General features: G+C 36.2%; 2 protein-coding genes across 3 annotated transcripts; one reads left to right on the forward strand and one right to left on the reverse strand.

The window, feature by feature from the left end:
* Positions 1-661: 661 nt before the first annotated feature.
* LOC110939578 (DNA oxidative demethylase ALKBH2) lies at positions 662-2413 on the reverse strand. The gene is made up of 4 exons (XM_022181139.2): positions 1786-2413; positions 1411-1527; positions 1166-1343; positions 662-1088 (listed from the first exon to the last, which is right to left on the reverse strand). Exons 1-4 carry the CDS (start codon positions 2377-2379, stop codon positions 871-873), a joined length of 1107 nt encoding a protein of 368 aa, XP_022036831.1. The 5' UTR covers positions 2380-2413; the 3' UTR covers positions 662-870.
* Positions 2414-3763: 1350 nt separating this feature from the next.
* Positions 3764-15695, forward strand: LOC110939579 (pyrophosphate-energized membrane proton pump 3). 2 transcript variants are annotated; one of them, XM_022181140.2, is made up of 16 exons: positions 3764-3985; positions 4055-4108; positions 4176-4307; positions 4447-4650; positions 6180-6331; positions 6421-6568; positions 6642-6774; positions 12092-12264; positions 12811-12931; positions 13599-13786; positions 13865-14302; positions 14377-14541; positions 14621-14776; positions 14882-14993; positions 15090-15309; positions 15378-15695. In XM_022181140.2, the coding sequence occupies exons 3-16, from the start codon at positions 4215-4217 to the stop codon at positions 15475-15477; spliced, it is 2403 nt and encodes an 800-aa protein (XP_022036832.1). In that variant the 5' UTR covers positions 3764-3985; positions 4055-4108; positions 4176-4214; the 3' UTR covers positions 15478-15695. The 2 variants fall into 2 exon arrangements, with proteins under 2 accessions (XP_022036832.1, XP_022036833.1); XM_022181141.2 differs by lacking the exon at positions 4055-4108 and having other exon boundaries at positions 3829-3985; positions 15378-15662.
* Positions 15696-20002: the final 4307 nt, after the last annotated feature.

Consider the following 20002-nt stretch of genomic DNA (forward strand, 5'->3'; position numbering starts at 1 on the left):
ATTGAAACACATGGGGCCCACCACCCCTTCATCTATCTATCACACACGTTAGGCTAGATGCTTCATCGGCAAAGGGGCTAAATCCCATTCACAGAAGGTTGGGGCAGTATAACAGGCGTTAAGCTACTGATGTGTGCTACGGCGTGAGCATGTAACGAACAGCCTAATGGTTTGTCTTGGCGAAGAAACCGAAGCAGAAAAATGCACCACTTTTGGATGTTGTTCAAGACTGACACATTTCTATCCTTTCAACAGACTATATGGTACCACTTTTGAATATTCACAACCTCAAAGATGCAAGGTAGACACTCATTTTGGTTTGAGCTGGAAAACCTAGCATACACAACCAAGCATATGGAACCACGTTGTCCCAACTAGTTAATATTAATACAATTGTGTGTACAGACGAGCAAATAGATTGGTAGGTATGCTAGTAATATCCTATGCAATAATTAGTTTCCAATTTTATATTGGTATATTAGTGCGTTAATTTCATTGATAGTCTGTGCATAATGCCGTTGGTCTCAACTGGATTTTCAAAACAAAACTATACATGAAGAAGAAAAAGGGGGCATGAAAATCAGATCAGATGAGAAAACACAAGTACCTTGGCTTCATTTGTGTTGATTCATTACTAACAACAGCCATGAAGAGCACAAACTTGTTTGAATCTACTATGTTTTATAATTCATTTTTGTTGTGGATTATGATAGCCCTAAAACTGCACTTTTATTCTTGTACGGATACTACTGATATAGAAACAGCACAAAGAAACATGATTAATTATAGAGTTGAAGAGAGGAGAAATGTGCGTAGGAGAGATATAAAGTTGGTTCAAAACACCTGAGACAAATAAGATGAGCAACGTGTTTACAGAAGCAGGCGGCGGGATGACATCTGCATGACCCGCCTGAAGGTGAGATTAATTCTTGCAGACTCAGCCTTTGCTCGTTTAGGAACTGAATGGAGCCAGTCCCTTTGTGTATTGCCCCTCATAAGCAGCAGTGACCCATGCTTCAACTTGAAACAGTGTTTCTCCACTTTATTTTTCTTTGCTCGCTTGCTGGGAGGCTCTCTCACAACTTCACCTGAAACACATGATATACGAAGAAGATTCACCCAATACAGATAGATAGTCTTGAATGAATGATGAGAAAAGTTGTACCTTGAGATTTTGTTTTCAAGAAAAAGTCACGTTCGCATCCAAAGGAAATGGAGGCAATTTCTGGATTGGGTCCATAAAGCTTCTCATCATCAGCATGCCAACCAACATAGTCATTGCCACTGTTGTATCTATTGATAAGTAAGCTGTTAAAATGACTCCCAGGAAAGGCTTTGTGTACCTAAGAGGAAAATTATGTCAGTCAGTCAGTCATTTGTAACAATGAAATGAAATGAATTGAGGAATACCTCCTCCAGAATCTCCTTCAAAGGTGGATAATCATCCCAAGAATGCGCATCTGGCTTATGCCCACTGTAAATTAGTTCCTTCAATCCTTTACTTGCAATATAGCATACATCTCTAGGCTGTGGAAAACATAAAAGATGCAATGTGGCATTACTTACTTTATCAAAGTGTGGAATGAATGCCACCATGATCATGCTAAAAAAAGTGTTGAAGAAGAATGGCAAGAAGGAAGTTGGTTGTGCCTATTGCCAATTTGAACGTGGCAAAAAGGATGCTAAATAACAGTAAAATGATATCTGATGTACAGCAGGAGGAGTATAAACTATCTCTTGTAGATACATACATACAGTATGGAAGTTGAAAGAAAGAAAGAGTACCTGGACAAAAGGTTTACCGAAGACGTAAATGGTAGGTCTGGTCCATGGGATGTGTTTATCGAGATAATGAAAATACTCCCATGACTTTTCATAGCTCAGGAACCGGGGAAAGTACACCACCGAGCTCCCATTTCCCAAATCCCGAACACCATCACCATCACCATTAGCATTAGGGCCTACTGGATTTAACATCTCACCGATTGAACCAACAACACTATTCTCACTCTGTCCAGCATTAGCTTTAGGGCCTGCGATTTCAGAAACTGGATTTAACATCTCACCGATTGAACCAATAACAGCATTCTCACTCTTCAATTTTAGTCCAGCATTAGCTTTAGGGCCTGCGATTTCAGAAACTGGATTTAACATCTCACCGATTGAACCAACAACAGCATTCTCACTCTTCAATTTTAGTCCAGCATTAGCTTTAGGGCCTGTGATTTCAGAAACTGGATTTAACATCTCACCGATTGAACCAACAACAGCATTCTCACTCTTCAATTTTAGTCCAGCATTAGCTTTAGGGCCTGTGATTTCAGAAACTGGATTTAACATCTCACCGATTAAACCAACAACAGTATTCTCACTCTTCATTTTTTAGGGCAACGAATATGACACGCAAGCAATACACTTCATTTTTTGGGTATTTATTGGGCTTCGGATTATGGAGATGGATATAATCGGGTAGTTCTATTGGTGTTACGATAATACTCCAATGGTCCGTTAGTGATCCTAATTTGCCGTTAAAAAAATTATTCCAACTTTGTAACTTCTTTGTGCATCATCACTTGTACATCGTGCTTTGGGTGTTTTCCAAAAAAAAAGTTTATTTTTTACTTTTAACCAAAAGGTTTTTACCTTTTGCAATTTTAACCCTACATAATTTGTTTTTTTAACTTTAACCCAAAACTTTTCATTATTTGCAATTTAATTTCACAACTTTTGTCACTTATACTTTTTATCTTTCGCAAATTTTCGTTTAGTTCTAAATTTTTCGAGTTGATACGACGCAACGTGCATGTGTGGTTCAACATTTTTACCTCAATTTTTCCATGTTTGACAGGTTCGTCGCAACACGCATATCCTAGGTTGAGTCAGCGTTGGTGGTCGATGACGGTTGTGTGACATTAGTACTATTTGACACCGTTTTACGCCCTGCCACAACGCGGGGTGTGCTTTGGGGGGTTTTCAAAGAAAAAATGGTTATGCATATGGTTGTCGTAACGTTGGCTTTGAGGTTTTCCAAAAAAAAAAAATTGATTTTTTTTACTTTTCACCCAAAAGTATTTCATAAATTACTTTTAACTCAAAACTATTTGTTTTTTTACTTTTAACCTGAAACTTTTTATCTTTTGCAATCTATCCTCATAACTTTTTTTATTTTCAACTTTGGTCCTTTATATTTTTCATTTTCCGTAATTTTTTCGCTTTATGCTTGGTTCTAAATTTTGTGACTTAACACATCGCAACGTGCGTCTTTGGTTTAACGTTTTTACGTTTCGTTCTAAATTTTGCAAGTTAACACGACGCTACGTGCGTGTGTGGGTGAACGTTTTTACATCGTCTATTTTTTCCCTGTTTGACAAGTTTAGCATAACGTGCGAGTCTTAGATTGACTTAGTTATAACTAAAAAATCTTCGCCGCATTGCGGCGGGTCACAATCCTAATGTATAAAAAATAATAAATTTAATTAGATTTTTAAAATTTGTACAAAAGTTTATCTTCTAAACATTTCTTATTTCAAAACCAAAACTTACAACGTTATTTTTCCTAAATCCAAAAACAAGATTTCTGAACAAATACCAAATCAAAAAATCAAATTTAATGTTATATGTGTTTTTCTTTTCCTTTTAACATTGCTTCTCAAGCCCAAAATCAAAAAAAGAAAAAAACAAACAATGCTTAAGTCATAAAAATCAACCACTAAACCAAAACCTAAATGTTAATAAAAACCCTAAAATGCAATGAACTAAATCTGATCTGAAATCTGAAATCTGAAATCTGAAACTAATAATAAAAAAAAAAAAATCATCCCTGCGCTTAAAAAATGGAGAAATAGAAACCCTAGTCTATCTATTAATTTTAATTTAAAACACCACTCGCCCAAAGTCAAAGTCGAGAGAAAAAATTGAAACCGAAGATCGATCAGCCCTTTTTTTTATCAGGCGACTGCGAAAAGAGACTAATCCCGATCAACAGGTAATCGATCTCTCTGATTTAGGTTTTAATTTCTGTATCTTGATCTGTTGATCCATACCCGATAATTAGGGCTAGACAGAGGGAGGATTCACACATGCTAAAACCCCTGCCCTGCCAACGAAGGTAACTTACATCCAACAATGCCTGCATTTCAGCATGATACATAACATCTTTTTTTTTTTTGCCCCAGGAGTCTGTGCAACTGTAAGCTTTGACCCAGGCGAATTCGATGGATGATGCCATGGAAACCGGTAACTTGGCTCCTTACCAAGAGAGACCGAGGACCTTTCCGGACATGCGCAGTAAACCTAGCATACCTCTGGTAAGCATTCTTCAATTGTTCATGTTCAGACTCCAAATATCCTTAATTCTAGACATTGCTGACAACTTTCTACTTTATGTGCATACTACTTATGTACTGTTTTTTTAATGTTTGTATATGCTACTTTGACTTGTGCCAGATTTTCCGAATTCTCATGAGAATGAACGTCCGTCTTCTTTTTGTGCTCCTGTTTTTGGGCTTTGGAGCTATTTTTTACATTGGTGCTAGTACCTCACCGATCATTGTCTTTGTCTTCTCAATTTGCATCATCAGTTTCGTCATATCAATATATCTCACTAATTGGGTACTTGCCAAGGATGAAGGACCTCCTGAAATGGTTCAGGTACATATGCTCAACTTGTTATAGGGATTATTTTTAACTTTGAAGGATCAATACAGGGTGGCTATTTCACTGAAATTTAACATACTACTTGTTATAGGGATTATTTTAAACAAGTTACCCATTAAAATTAGTATACTAGGAAATCACCCATTTACTTCTTCTATACACTACTATATTTGCATAGTAGTTTTAACATCCACTGCGTATGGATGTGAATGATGCATTTGAACATCTATCGGTTACGGATGTGGATGCAGTTTTCAGATCCCTAATCTGACATGGATTTTGAAGCAACAATATGTTATATGTTTAGATTTCACAGGGTGAACAAAGATTTGAGCCATACGAAGAAAGCAAAAGATTATACTTTGTACTTACTTAGGCACTTAGCAAGTCAATTTGTCTGCTCACAGCAGGCCTCAATTTGTCTATCTTGTTGCTTCTTGAGAGTTTGTTTTAAAGTTTGATCTCTTGGTATGGCCATTTTTTGAGGTGTGTGTTTTGAAGGAACATGATTTGTTTATGGGTTTAAACTTTAAAGTATCTTTTAGTCACTATATTTTGGTAAGAAGAAATAAATGAAAGATAAGTCCAATACCGTAAACCATTAAGGAGTAAGGACTAAGGATAAGCACTACTTCATATTAAGGATTATAAAGATGTTAGAGCAAGCCAGAGAAACCCTTCAGTTTTCAAGATAAACATTTACGTAAAAAGAAGTCCCATTAGAAATTAGTTCTCCTTTATGTAGAGGAGCTGTTCAGCATAATACTAAGACAGTATTCTTCGTAAAAGTAAATAAAAACTAAGCATAATAATTGATAATAGGAGCACTATCGGCTGTTCCAATGGCGCACCAACTTTTGTACTTCTGAGTTCTGACAGCACTCGTTTAGACTTTAGAGTATCTTTTGCCGGAAGTTCTATGATTGGCTGCAAATGCTTTCTACAATCTACACTACTGTCATAATTGATACTCGGTAAAGAGCTCCAATACAAATGGCATGGCTTGCATGTTTGGTGCTGGTGCTAATGTGCTAGTCTATACATGCATGTACGAAGAGCTAGACCAATTTACCCCTCTACTAGGAAGCTCATTCAGACGTAACTAAAAATATTAAAGCATCGGGGAACACTCATAAGGGGCGTTGGAAACTGGAATGCTCTTTATTTTCGTCTAGACACTCAATTAGCAGTCATTGTGCAGAGAGAAGTAGTAATCTTATAATAGGTCTGATTAAGACTTGATGCCCATCGTCCTTCTTGCTTAGTGGAAAAACACTCAAGTTGGTAATTTATACACAGTTGTTCACTTATGTAACTAGCTGCACTACCTTAGTCTCCCTGCACAAACAATAAGGTATGATGCCAAGATGGGTTAACTTGCTGAGCTTGTGGAATTGCGAATTAGTCAGCCTGATCTAATGTTATGATGACCTACAAGATTTTTCTTATGGATGCTTTTGTCTTTGTGGTTAAATCTTGTGTCTTAATTTAATGAGCTTAAGCTATTGACTTCTCTTTGTTAGATATCAGATGCAATACGCGATGGAGCTGAGGGTTTCTTTAAGACTCAATATGGATCTATCTCTAAGATGGCATTATTGCTAGCATTGGTGATCTTTGGCATATATATGTTCCGTAGTACCACTCCTCAACAAGAATCTTCTGGCTTAGGGAGGTGAGAATGGGAATAATGTCAATAGTTCTTTTATATGCCTTCTATATTTCATATTAAAGTTGTTGACTAGGGCAATGCTGCTGATGCAGGTTAACTTCTGCGTCTATCACCGTGATTTCTTTTCTTTTAGGAGCTGTATGTTCTGGTATGGCTGGCTATGTTGGTATGTGGGTCTCTGTACGTGCTAATGTTCGTGTTTCGAGTGCAGCAAGACGGTCTGCAAGAGAGGCGCTACAGGTTATTCTTGTTTAGTTTCTAAATAATTTTTTATAGGTATTCCACGACACTGAGTTGCCATATCTATGCTCAGATAGCTGTTCGTGCTGGTGGTTTCTCCGCCTTGGTGGTTGTTGGTATGGCTGTGATTGGTGTTGCGATTCTTTATGCCACCTTCTATGTTTGGTTGGGAGTGGACTCACCAGGTTCAATGAAGGTTACTGACTGTGAGTGTCACTTTCTTCCAATTAACTAGTCAAGAGATTTACTATATTAGTTAGTGCATTTGTGCAATTTGTTATGGAGCCCGTGTTTCCAAATGTTCATTGAGTGTTTGGGATCTTAAACTCCTCTAATGTACATGAGATCCCATTGTTATGTGACACACAAATAGGTCCATATCTAAATTAGGTAGGGATGGCAATGGGTCGGGTATGGCTAATCCCATACCCATACCCGGCCCATTACCCGTCGGGTATTGGGCGGGTATTTATCGGGTATGCTCGTTGGGGTTTTCATGTATGTTTATTTTTTATTTTCCTTTATAATCTTATGTTTTAAAATTCTATATAATATATTAAATTATGATAAATAACTTACATATCATCATCACGGGTAGGGATATGGTAAAAAGTGTCTAAAATGTAAGAAGGGTAAGAAGTGTTTTAAACCATTGGATATTTGATCTAATGGTTGAGATCAATAGGGTATAAAAATGTAAATTGTGTTTTAATTAGAGGGACCTTATGTAAAATTGAAGGGCAATAGTGTCTTTTTCAATGTTTGAAATATGGTAACCATATCATACACGACCAAAAACTCCTACATTCACTCCTTTTTTCTTAAATATAGGAATTAATGATTCACCTTAATTGTAGGAGGTCTTTGGTTACATATTCGTCATACATTATCATAAAGAGAATTGTAATCAGATTCATGGCGTGGTTATTTAAAACAACTGGATAAAATTGACTATGATTCAAGTCATGGTGTTTTATCTGGAGACATTGTTCATGGCGTGGTGTTTTAAACATCTATCATTCAAGTCATGGTGTTTTATCTGGAGACATTGTTCATGGCTTGGTGTTTTAAACATCTATGATTCAAGTCATGGTGTTTTATCTGGAGACATTGTTCATGGCGTGGTGTTTTATCAATACAAAACATTCCCAGATTTTAAAACACCATGACTATGATTCAAGTCATTGTGTTTTATCTGGAGACATTGTTCATGGCGTGGTGTTTTAAACATCTATGATTCAAGTCATAGATAAAACACCACGCCATGAACAATGTCTCCAGATAAAACACCATGACTTGAATCATAGTCAATGTCTCCAGTTTTTTAAAACACCACGCCATGAACAATGTATGATTCAAGTCATAGATAAAACACCACGCCATGAACAATGTCTCCAGATAAAACACCATGACTTGAAAGTTGAATCATAGTCAATGTCTCCAGTTTTTTAAAACACCACGCCATGAACAATGTATGATTAAAAGATGTTGCGATTAAAAGATGATGAAGAATATAAAACAATCAGATGTATAATGTTTCCTAAAATTTCTCCTAATTCAAAATTCGATTCAAACCTTAAAAAACTCATCGGCAATTTTTTTTTTGGCAGTTATTCTTGGAAATCAATTAAATGATAAAAATGTCAAATTACTAATATACCCTTTTGAATTAATTAGGATAAAGGACACTTGTCATTCCCAAATTATTTCTCACACTTCTCACAAAAGTCCCACTTTTTACAGGATCCTCTACCTCATCATCACTGAAATAATATTTGATATATATATTAAAATATAATATAATATTAATCTCAAAAAATAATTTTGCATTTCATAGCATATAAATATGAATAACGTCATCAAAATATTTATTTCAAATGAAAAGTTTAGTTTTCAAATAATAAAGCTACAAGAAACATTACTAACAATTATGAATACTTAAAATTTTGCGGGTATATAGTTTCGGGTAATCGGTCGGGTATCATACTATCATCTATCCCATATCCGCTAAATATTTTTTTTTCTTACCCATACCCGAACACCCGTCGGGTATCGGGTATACCCGTTCCAAATACTTTTGGTTTTGGGTATACCCGTCGGGATCGGGTATTTTTGCCATCCCTAAAATTAGGTGCACGATATGTTAAATTTAGTTAGTGCCTATTAGACACACTATCATGGTATAGGGACTAGATGTGTAATATGGTGTTCTATATAAACTTTTTATAATGATATAAAGTTATTAATATTTTATTATTTAATATTATAATACTTTATTACTATATTTATTTTAAGTTTAACATATTTTTTTCCTTTTTAAAATCATATTTCCTTTATCATTTGTTTTTTGTTTTTAATAATTCTTTTTTTTGTTTTTTAATTATATTTCCTTTATCATTTAATTTGATATCTCTTAATAACTTCTGTTCATTAACTTTTTTTCCTCGACATTATGGTATACCGAAAACTCGTCGGAGGGGTGGCCGGCCACCCCCACCGCCTTACTACCACCACCACAAACAACAAACGTTCAGTTTTCTCTTTTTCTTCCTTTCTACAACTACCTGTTACCACCACCAAACACCACCTACAACGACCACAACCCAAACCCTAGCCGTTGCACCTACAACCACACCCCAAACCCTAGCCGGCGCACCTACAACCATCACAACAAACGCTAGCTGCCGCATCTACAACAAACAACAATTAGACAACTGCAACTTTTATCTCCCTGCGTTTAGGGTTTCAAAAACAACTTGCTACAAAACCCTAAACGCCGCCGCCACTATAGTGGTTGTTTCTTTTGGCAACGCGGGAGAAGAACGCGAGGGGAAACAAACCCAAGTATCGCAGTCGCCACAACACAACGGTGGCCGACGAAGGGATCTATGTTGTCAAAAGCGAGCTAGGCGCTCAGGCGCAGCGAGGCGCATCTAAACCGCCTGGTGGAGAGCTAGGCGCAAATCTGTCTTTTTTCAAAAAACGCACTCAGGCGAGCCTGGAGCTGGGCGCAGACGCAAAAAAGCGACCCTAAACCGAAAAAACAGCCTTAAACAAGAAGGGACGGCCTAAAACGTTAATTTGGAGAGGGTAGATAGTTAGGAACCTGGTTTAGCAACTTCTTGAAGATTACCTGGTTAAACTCTAGAGCATTGTGGCCGACCATCAATGTGGTGGACTGGTGTCGGCTGCTCTTTTTGATAGGAAACCCTAATTCAATAAAATTGATGGGCTGCCTTTTGTATATTATGTGTAGATGGTATTGGGCCAGCCTTTGTTTTAAATAACTAAACTATTTTATAGAACAGATGGGTAGGGCCGTTCAAATTGCTCGTCGCTCGCTCGACGCTCGTTCGGAAATTGCTCGGAAAATGCTCGTTCGATTTGATGCTCGGTTGTAAACGAGCCACTCGGTTCAGTTTGTAAACGAGCCAAGCATGAGCAAATGTCCGCTCGGCTCGGTTCGACTCGAAATATTATTTTTAATTAGTATACATACATATACACTTACATATATAATAAACATATATATATACACACATTATACATACATATATACTTAAATATAAATTTGAATTAGAGTTTTATATGTACCACTCTGTTAGATTTTGGTCCACCATATACAAATTTACAACTATATCTATAGTTCTATACGTACTAGCCCAACCACGCCGATAAAAAAATCAATATCAAATCTAAAAGTTAAACCATAAACCGTTAAACGATAGTCTGCTCTTCGCCTCAATGTTTCATGTCGTTACCCTAAGTCGATCGTCTCCTGCTCTCAACATAATTGTTCGTGCAATATAATCATCGCCTCGTCGGCCACAACATTGTTATTCATAAGAAAAAATATTATGCCATGAAATGCGCATGTTTTTAAAGACATAAAAACTTGCTACCCAACATTGTCACTATCACTCTCAGAGAATTTAAATTGGGCGACACGGTTGTGCAAATCGCTCAAACTTCGCTCGACGCTCGCTCGGAATTTTTACCGCTCGAAAAATGCTCGCTTGATTTGAGCCTCGGTTCTAAATGAGCCGCTCCGCTCGGTTCGGTTTGTAAACGAGCCAAGCACGAACAAAGGTCTGCTCGGTTCGGCTCGGCTCGTGAACTGCCCTATAGATGGGTGGCCCAACTAAAGATCTTTAAATTGTTTTTCACTTTATTGGTTTAGTTTGTTATAAATACTTAGATATTTTTACAAACATTAATTATTGTTGTACATAGTCTAAAATGATATTATGATTTTTTACATTATATTCTTATAATAGTGTAAAACCATTAAATTTATGCCTATTGTATATAATTTCTTTTATTTTTTTTACCACGGCGCCTTACTTAGAAAAGCCCTCTTTTTTTTTTTTTGCGCCTAGGCTCCAGGCGAGACCTTTGCGCCTTAAGTGCGCCTAACGCTTTTGACAACATAGGAAGGGATACAAATCCCTGAAAGTTTCGTAGAAACAAGGGGAATAAACCCTAGTCAGTTAGTGTCGCTAGTAGAGAGGCACCGAAGTGTCGCCGGAGAAAAGAAACAAAAAAATGATGAGACAACGATAACACCGGTCACAATCACCGGCGTTAGTCTCTGTTAGTCGCGGTGGTCAGATGAAACAAAACGAACTGGCCATAAATGACTTTGGTGATGAGAAGGTACGGCGACAACAAGATACGGCTTAGAAGAACACACTTGGGGTTTATTTTTGTTTGAGGGGCTTTTTTGGTTAACTTCTGCCATTATCGTTTGTTTCGACTATTCAACAATAGTCACAAAAGCTGTTTTCACATGGGTGGCCAAACAATGCAGATTAGTGGCACAGGGAATGAAATTATTGTGGCACATGGGCTTAATGAATAGGGTTTTTTTTTTTTTTTTTTTTTTTTTTTTTTGTCTTAGGTGGTGTTGGGCATGGTTACAAGCTTAGTGGACTGGGTCATACTTGAACAACAACACCACAAAAAAAACAAACAATAATGTGGGTGACAGGCGAAAGCAAGGCAGAGAAGAATGAAGACCTACTATCTTTATTTTTTGTTATGTTATTTTTATTTTATTTTATTTTTAGATTTCAAACAAAGTTGCTCCCGCGCTTGGTTTGCGGGGGAATATTAGACAAACTATCATAGTATAGGGACTAGATGGGTGTAATATGGTCATATGGTGTTCTATATAAACACCCACCATAGTCCATATGTAACCCTAATCACACAATTACAATTTAATACAATTACAAGCCTTAGTTTATCTGTGCCTTAGCTTACAGTCAGCTTTTCCACTCCAAGGATCTCAAATAAAAAATGACTAAGAATACTAAAGATTTTGGCGTAGCTGTAACTGCTGTCAAGTTTTGCAAGTTGATTTTTTTTTACTAGAAAACCTGTTATAGTGTTGCTCAATATCTACTGTGCTATTGTTATGCATGTGCTAGGTTATTATTCTTGTCATCTGATGTAGAACTTTGGCAAAATCACGAATAAGAAGAAAAAAACCGTTTGTAATATGTGCCCTTCTGTCTTCAGTGCCTCTTCTTCTTGTGGGATATGGTTTTGGAGCTTCGTTTGTAGCCCTTTTTGCTCAGTTGGGTGGTGGAATATACACGAAAGCTGCTGATGTTGGTGCCGATCTTGTTGGAAAAGTCGAGCAGGGAATACCTGAAGATGATCCTCGGAATCCTGCTGTCATTGCTGATCTGGTATACATTTCTTTTTTTAGTTCTGTACTTTTGTTGTTCTTGCTTATTGGATGCTGATGCATAAATAAATGGTGAATGTAATACGAAACAGCTTCAGCATCAGTTTGACTTATTGATTCTGGTGCAAGTAGTAATATGGAATCACAAAAATAAGATGGGCTATTAAAACAAACATAAAAAGGGCCACTTGACTACCCCCATTCCCTTTCTCTACTTGTATAATTTCTCCACATTGACAGTAAGGTCGTGTCAATCATTTGTGACTAGTAAAATGTTGCTTAAATTTCTATAGAAAGTATTGAGGAAGTTGACTTTTTAGTAAGTAGTACTAGTTTACAGTTTATCTGCTAAGTTTGTTAATTATATATGTTTGGGGATGCATTTGTAAAAATAGTGATGTCTTTTGTTTAACTTGTTGCCACTTTTATGCAAATAATTTCCTCGCTTGGATGTTAACTGCAGTTTCTCATATCTTGATTATTTGTATATGATATATTAGTCTAGTTTGTGATGATTTAATGATTTTGTTGATTTTGGTCATACAAGGTTGGAGATAATGTTGGTGATTGTGCAGCTAGAGGAGCTGATTTGTTTGAGAGCATAGCTGCAGAGATAATCAGTGCTATGATACTTGGAGGAACCATGGCTCAGCGCTGCAAAATTGAAGGTAAATCATTTGGTTCTCTATAATCAGTTCCTATATATTGATCCTTACCTAGTTATCGGTCGGGTTAACTACAATTCAAATTGAAGCTTAAATAAACATAGGTCTGCCGTTCAAAAAATAAAATAAAATAAAATAAAATAAACCTAGCTAGGTCTACACTGTACTGTTCTATACATATGCTATAAAATATAGAATCATAGAAGAAACAATCACATGAAGTTGACTGCCAAATCAAATATTCAAACATCAGATGAAACAATCACATCTACAACAATAAGCAATCAAAGACACAAGTAAGAAACTGTCATAAACATAAACATAACACTCTTAACAAGCGAGGAGGGAAATAGGGGGATTCTATGAATTTTCCCTAAAATTTGAAAATGGGGATGGGGATGGGTTCTGTGAATGCCTAAGGTTGCTGACTTTGTCTGCACTATGATATTGGAAAACATTGAGGTCCGTATGACACGTTAACTTTTTTAATCCATAGATGATTTAAGGTACTGCTGATACCTTCACTTGAAATGTATGATGGGAACCAAAGTTATTTTTTTGAATTGCAGTTAGATAATGGCTAATGCTTTTCCACTATTGTGGTTATGTATCTTTTTCTTACATGTAATTTGGTTCATCAATCATCTATATGCTTGTGGTTTTCATGCAGATCCATCAGGCTTCATCTTGTTTCCTCTTGTCATCCATTCATTTGATCTCGTAATATCGTCGGTGGGGATGTTTTCAATACGTGGCACACGTGATCCTGGAGTGATTGGTGTTATGGAGGATCCTATGACGATACTTCAGAAAGGATATTCTGTTACAATCATTTTGGCGGTTGTGACTTTTGGTTTGGTAATATTTCAAGTGACTTGGAGCATAGCTGTCTTGTGTTTTATATATAGTCAATTAAGTTGTTTGTTGCCTATGCAGTCTACGCGGTGGATGCTCTACACAGAACAAGCTCCTTCTGCTTGGTTGAATTTTGCCTTATGTGGTTTGGTTGGAATCATGACGGCATACATATTTGTTTGGATTACTCAGTATTACACCGACTATAAACATGAGCCTGTACGCAAATTAGCTCTTTCCAGTTCAACAGGACATGGGACTAACATAATTGCGGGCATTAGCTTGGGTCTAGAATCTACCGCTCTTCCTGTCCTTGTGATAAGCGTGTCTATTGTTTCGGCGTTCTGGTTGGGCCAAACTTCAGGACTGGTTGATGAGGTTGGAAATCCGACAGGTGGGTTGTTTGGGACGGCAGTTGCGACAATGGGTATGCTTAGTACTGCAGCCTATGTTCTCACTATGGATATGTTTGGTCCAATAGCTGATAATGCTGGCGGAATTGTTGAGATGAGTCAGCAGGTAGGTAAAACCGCATTCTATCTCTCTGTTACTTGATGTTTGGGTAGCTTCACAATGATTACCCGCTATTGCAGCCTGAAAGCGTCCGGGAGATCACTGATGTTTTGGATGCAGCTGGGAACACGACAAAAGCAACCACCAAAGGGTTTGCCATTGGATCTGCTGCACTTGCGTCTTTTCTTTTATTCAGTGCATATATGGATGAAGTAGCATCGTTTGCTCACACCCCATTTACACAGGTAGGGGCCGGAAGTCTATTATTTTCCATTTGCGTCTTTTTCTATTTTCTTTCTAAATAAATAAATGCTGCATGTACAGGTTGACATTGCTATTCCAGAAGTATTTGTTGGTGGATTGTTGGGGTCCATGCTTATCTTTCTTTTTAGTGCGTGGGCGTGTGCTGCAGTTGGTCGGACTGCCCAGGAGGTTGTTAACGAAGTAAGAAGACAGTTTACTGAGAGGCCAGGCATAATGGTAGGTCATTCATGTAAACAAACAAACAAACAGGAATGTCTTATTGTTTTAACTAATGCACTTGTCATGAATGATTTTCCCCATCTTTATCTTTGCCATATATAGGACTTCAAAGACAAACCAGATTATGGGAGATGTGTTGCAATTGTGGCCTCTGCATCTCTGAGGGAGATGATAAAGCCTGGAGCCTTGGCCATTATATCACCTATATTTATTGGTGCGCTCATCTTTTTATAATTTTATATCAAAGGCCTATATTGCATTAATTTACGTAGGTTTAAAACTAAGATAAGATGTTCATTTGCCCAAACAGGCATTCTGTTTCGGATACTGGGTTACTATACGGGGCATCCTTTACTGGGGGCTAAGGTTGTGGCTTCCATGTTAATGTTTGCTACGGTTTCTGGTATTCTGATGGCTCTTTTCTTCAACACCGCTGGTGGTGCCTGGGATAATGCTAAGAAATATATCGAGACGGGCGTCCTCGGAGGCAAAGGAAGTGACAGCCATAAAGCAGCAGTTACCGGTGATACGTAAGTAGCAATATTCTCGATTATTTATTAATCTCTTTGGTTCTTCTCTAACCCTTTTAATATTACAGTGTAGGTGACCCGTTCAAAGACACCGCTGGCCCCTCACTGCACGTCCTTATCAAGATGCTTGCAACGATAACGCTGGTCATGGCTCCAGTCTTTCTGTGATGAACACAGCCTGCCTGCCTGAGAGTTCTATTACTTTATAACAAACCGATTGTCTCTCCTTTTTTTAACGTGCTGTACCGAGAAGCAAAATGCATAGCAGGTCTAATCTTTATTGCTTATGAAGCAGTTACTTTGACTTGATATGAAACTATTTTTTGTTCGAGTCTCTTTACTTTACCCATGAATTGCTGTTAAATCCCACTTCTCATTTAATAGCTTCTTGCTAAATGGATAACACAATCGTTTTGCATTTGTTAAACCCTTTTCATCTATAACCGAGGTTTAAAAGAACCGAAACGAGTTTCGAGGCACTTTCCCTTCGCCTCGCGAGGTGTAAGCCTCGAGGCGTAAGGCCGAGACAGTATTAATAAATAAATATAAAAATTATATATATTTTAAAAATAATATTACTAACTAATTTCATCATCAGATTCTTCAAAATCATCAAAAACACACTTTAAAAAAGACATGAAATGCTTGAAATTGACACAAAAAGTCAAAAACAACTATCAAAATCCCCTGAGGCGTAGCTTTCTTAGCGCCTTAGCCCCTCTGAGGCGCGTCTCAGACTCGTTTTTTTGGCCGCTTCGCCTCGAGGCGCGCCTTGAGACGCACGCCTCAAACGTTTTTTAAAACGATGTCTATTTGTATTTGATCTTTTGCCTACATTTTAATAATATCTTTTAGTTTTTTTATAGGGTAAATTACATTTTTTGTCCTTTATGTTTGTATCAGATTGTAATGGATACCTTTTAACTTCAATACTTACAGTCTCAATCCTTTATTTGTAAAACTCATTACACTTTACGTGCTTTAGGCTTAACCTAATTAAAATTTTCAGTTAAATATGACATGTGATTTGCATAAGAGGGTAAATCAGTAATTTTACTCATTTATTTATCTAAAATAAATTCAAAAAATAAAACAAATCAGATTAAAAAAATATATAATATATGTAAGAAAGTCTCTCTATCTCAGTTCTCTCTCCCCCTCCCTCTCTCTCTCTCTAACCAACCACCACCACCATTGATAGCCACCACCGCCACCCCTTTCTCTCTCTAAACTACCATCTGAAATCACCTCCACTCCCACTGCCACCACCACCAACAATCGACCACTGCCACCAGAACCGTAATCCGACCACCCACAACCACCATGGATCCTTTCGCCGGTGGCTAGATCTGAAGTTGCTGGTTCAGATCTGAAGAAAGATGTTTCTTTGTTTCTCGCCCTCCCTCTGTTTCTTGCTCTCCCTCACGGATCTGTGCTGATGTTACTAATTTGGGATTTTCAGTGGCGAATTGGGTTTTAAATTGAATCAACACTATGTTTTAAGATGAGTTCTAAAAGTAATTGGCAGTGATTTAATGGGTGGAAGCCATAGTGAACTGGGAGTGAATTTTAAATTTTGTTATTGTTTTTCATGTGTGTGTGTGGGTGGGGGGGGGGGGGTGATTTGTATTTCTGTTTAAATTGGTAGTGTTTTGGGTTACGCATAGAAACATGCAGATCATGTTCTTATTGTTCATGTGTGTAGGGTTAAAGACTAAATATTAGGGAATGGAGGTAGCTAAATTATTTTTGTTTTATTAATTAATTTTTAAAGTTAAAAGGCTAAATTACCCTTATATGACCAAAGATAACTGAAAAGTTTAACCAGGTTAGAGACAAAGGACGTAGAATGTAATGAGTTTTGCAAATAAAGGATTGTGACTATAATTATTAAAGTTAAAGGGTATCCATTGCAATCTGATATAAACATAAAGGACGAAAAGTGTAATTTGCCCTTTTTATATATTAGTTAATTATGTGTACGTTATATTGAGTTTATTCACAAAAATCATTACCATTGTATATCTAATATAATTTTTTTTATGAGTAAATTACAAAACTTGTTCTTTATGTTGATGCCAGATTGCAAACTTTATCATTTACCTTAAAAAAATACAAAAAGATATATTCGATGTTTGCAAACATTTGCACGTTATATTCTTTAGCCCTAACTCAGTTAGTTTTCATGATTAAATCTGACCAAGTGAACCCCACATGAGGGCAAATTAGACTTTTTACTCATTTATTTATAGAAAACATGTTACCATTTATTCAATTTTATCTGCCTAAACATATCTGCCTAAACCTACGGATCTAGGGTTTAAAGTCACTGACCACCATCCTCTCATCCCATCGTCATTTTAGAATCATCAAATTTAGTGAATGTAGACCTGCAGTTAGGGCTAATTCAGTGGTGGTTTGGAGAGAGAGAGTATAGAAGATAGAAAAGTAGAGAGAGATTAATGATGGCTCGGATTTGGTGGTGAACGGAGTAATGCAGCTCAGGTCTGGATCTGGGTTTGTTTGGCAGTGATAGAATCAAGTGGGTGGTGGTGGTAGTGGTAATGGTAGTGGTAGGGGCAGGTGGTGATGGTGGTCGGGTAGTGGTGATGGCCGATAAGGGTACGTTCTGCTAGTCCTGATGTTAAAGAGAGAGAAAGTTGAGATAGAGCGGGAAAGGGGGATTATGTGTGTGTATATATATATAGAGGACAAAGATCCGTTAGGAACAACCCTTTATTGTGAGAACCGCGAGAACTAATGTGAACACAACCAAAAATGCCTAAAAATAGCTAAAAAGCACACAAATTTTTTTTTTAATATTTTTTTATAAAAAAATCGCTACTTTTGGTAGCCAAAAAAAGAAAAAATTTTAATTTTTTTAAAATTTTTTTTATTTGCCTACTTAAAGTAGCGATTTTAACATAAGAAATATTAAAAAAAAAATTAGATTTTTTTTTTTGATTTTTTTAGGTTTTTTGAGGGTTTAGTTTTTAGCATTTTAGCTTGGGGGTGGGGGGTTTAGGTTTTTGGGGGGTGGGGGAGGGGGGTTTAGGTTTTTTTTTTTTTTTTTTTTTTTTTGAGGGGGGGGGGGGTGGTTAGGTTTGTTTTTAGGTTTTTTGAGGGTTTTAGTTTTTAGCATTTAGCTTGGGGGGTTATGTTTTTTTTTTTTTTTTTTGGGGGGGGGGGGTTAGGTTTTTTTAGCTATTTTAGGTTGTGTTTACATTGGTTCTCACGGTTCTCGCATGAACCTTACCCTATATATATATATATATATATATATATATATATATATATATATATATATATATATATATATATATATAGGATAGGAGTTGGCCAGAAAGTCCAAATTTCCTAAAAAGTGTAAAAAGTCATAAAACACCGTAATATCAACCATAAAACACACCAAAAACCCACAAATAATATGATGAAGATTACTAAAACATCATGTATGTGGTTTTTGTGTTGTGTTTTAGATGTTAAGGCTCTGATTGTGGAATGACAAACATTATTGTGTTTTATGCTGTTTAGCATTGTGTGTTTTATATTCATAGTTCTACGATGGTGTGTTTAAAGTTTTTACGGACTATTAGAGTTTGAATATGGTGTTTTAGTAATATTCATTCTATTATTTGTGAGTTTTAGGTGTGTTTTATGCCTGAAATTATTGTGTTTTATGACTTTTTACACTTTTTAGGAAAAACACACTTTCCGTAGGATCCCCACTCTATATATATATATATATATATATATATATATATATATATGTGTGTGTGTGTGTGTGTGTGTGTGTGTGTGTATTTATAATATAATTTTTTATAATTGTAATTTTAAACTTGTAATTGTTTTATTTTTTAAAAGTATTTATTTTAGTATTTAGGATAAAATAACCAAATACCCTCATGTGGGGTCCACTTGGTCAGATTTAACTATGAAAACTAACTAAGTTAGGGCTAAAGGATATAACACGCAAGAGTTTGTAAACATCGAGTACGTTTTTTGTACTTTTTAAAGGTAAATGATACAGTTTGTAATCACGTGTCAATATAAAGGACAACATTTGTAATTTACTCTTTTTTATAAAAATATGTTTTTGGTAAGGTTTAATTCAAAAGTATCATCATTCTAAATTATATATTAAAGACATATTTGAAGTAAGAGTGGATTTTTCTGGAAAAGTTTAGCAGATCTAATCAATCAAAAAATATTAATCAACTTAAAAATATATTTGAAATAATAGCATACATTAAGATACGAATTTCTAAAATAATTAATGTTGTCATTTACAATATTAACCCGATATAAACTAAAAAACGATTTTAGTACAACCGTAAAAACTAAACTTAGAGAGATTTTAATAAAGAGCCTTTAGGTGTAAAAGGACTTAAATGTCGTTTCATTAACCTAACTGTGACAACCCTCAAAATTTCATGTATCCGTACGATTTATTAATGTTAATTAAAGTGCTTGAAGACTATGCTGAATTACTTAACTGCTTTCTGATTTCTGTGTCATACTTACATATGCTTGTTAACGTACTAGTCTTGTGCAGAAAATTTATTAAATAAGTCCTGTATGTTTCCCCAAGTGTTGGAAATTTAAAATGTTACAAAAAGATATATATATAGAACACTATACGGGATAACTTAGCACTTTAACGGAACAGTACCTAACCGAACAACCGGACATT

This window comes from Helianthus annuus, chromosome 5 (assembly GCF_002127325.2).
Source record: "Helianthus annuus cultivar XRQ/B chromosome 5, HanXRQr2.0-SUNRISE, whole genome shotgun sequence".
Lineage (NCBI taxonomy): Eukaryota > Viridiplantae > Streptophyta > Magnoliopsida > Asterales > Asteraceae > Helianthus > Helianthus annuus.

Coding starts and splice junctions, on each gene's coding strand:
- LOC110939578 (XM_022181139.2), bottom strand. CDS start 2,379: ATGAAGAGTGAGAATACTGTTGTTGGTTTAATCGGTGAGATGTTAAAT. Junction 1,528..1,785: donor TCGGTAAACCTTTTGTCCAG/GTACTCTTTCTT, acceptor TGTTTTCCACAG/CCTAGAGATGTATGCTATAT. Junction 1,344..1,410: donor TGAAGGAGATTCTGGAGGAG/GTATTCCTCAAT, acceptor TTTTCCTCTTAG/GTACACAAAGCCTTTCCTGG.
- LOC110939579 (XM_022181140.2), top strand. CDS start 4,215: ATGGATGATGCCATGGAAACCGGTAACTTGGCTCCTTACCAAGAGAGA. Junction 6,775..12,091: donor TTCAATGAAGGTTACTGACT/GTGAGTGTCACT, acceptor TTCTGTCTTCAG/TGCCTCTTCTTCTTGTGGGA. Junction 14,542..14,620: donor CTCACACCCCATTTACACAG/GTAGGGGCCGGA, acceptor CTGCATGTACAG/GTTGACATTGCTATTCCAGA.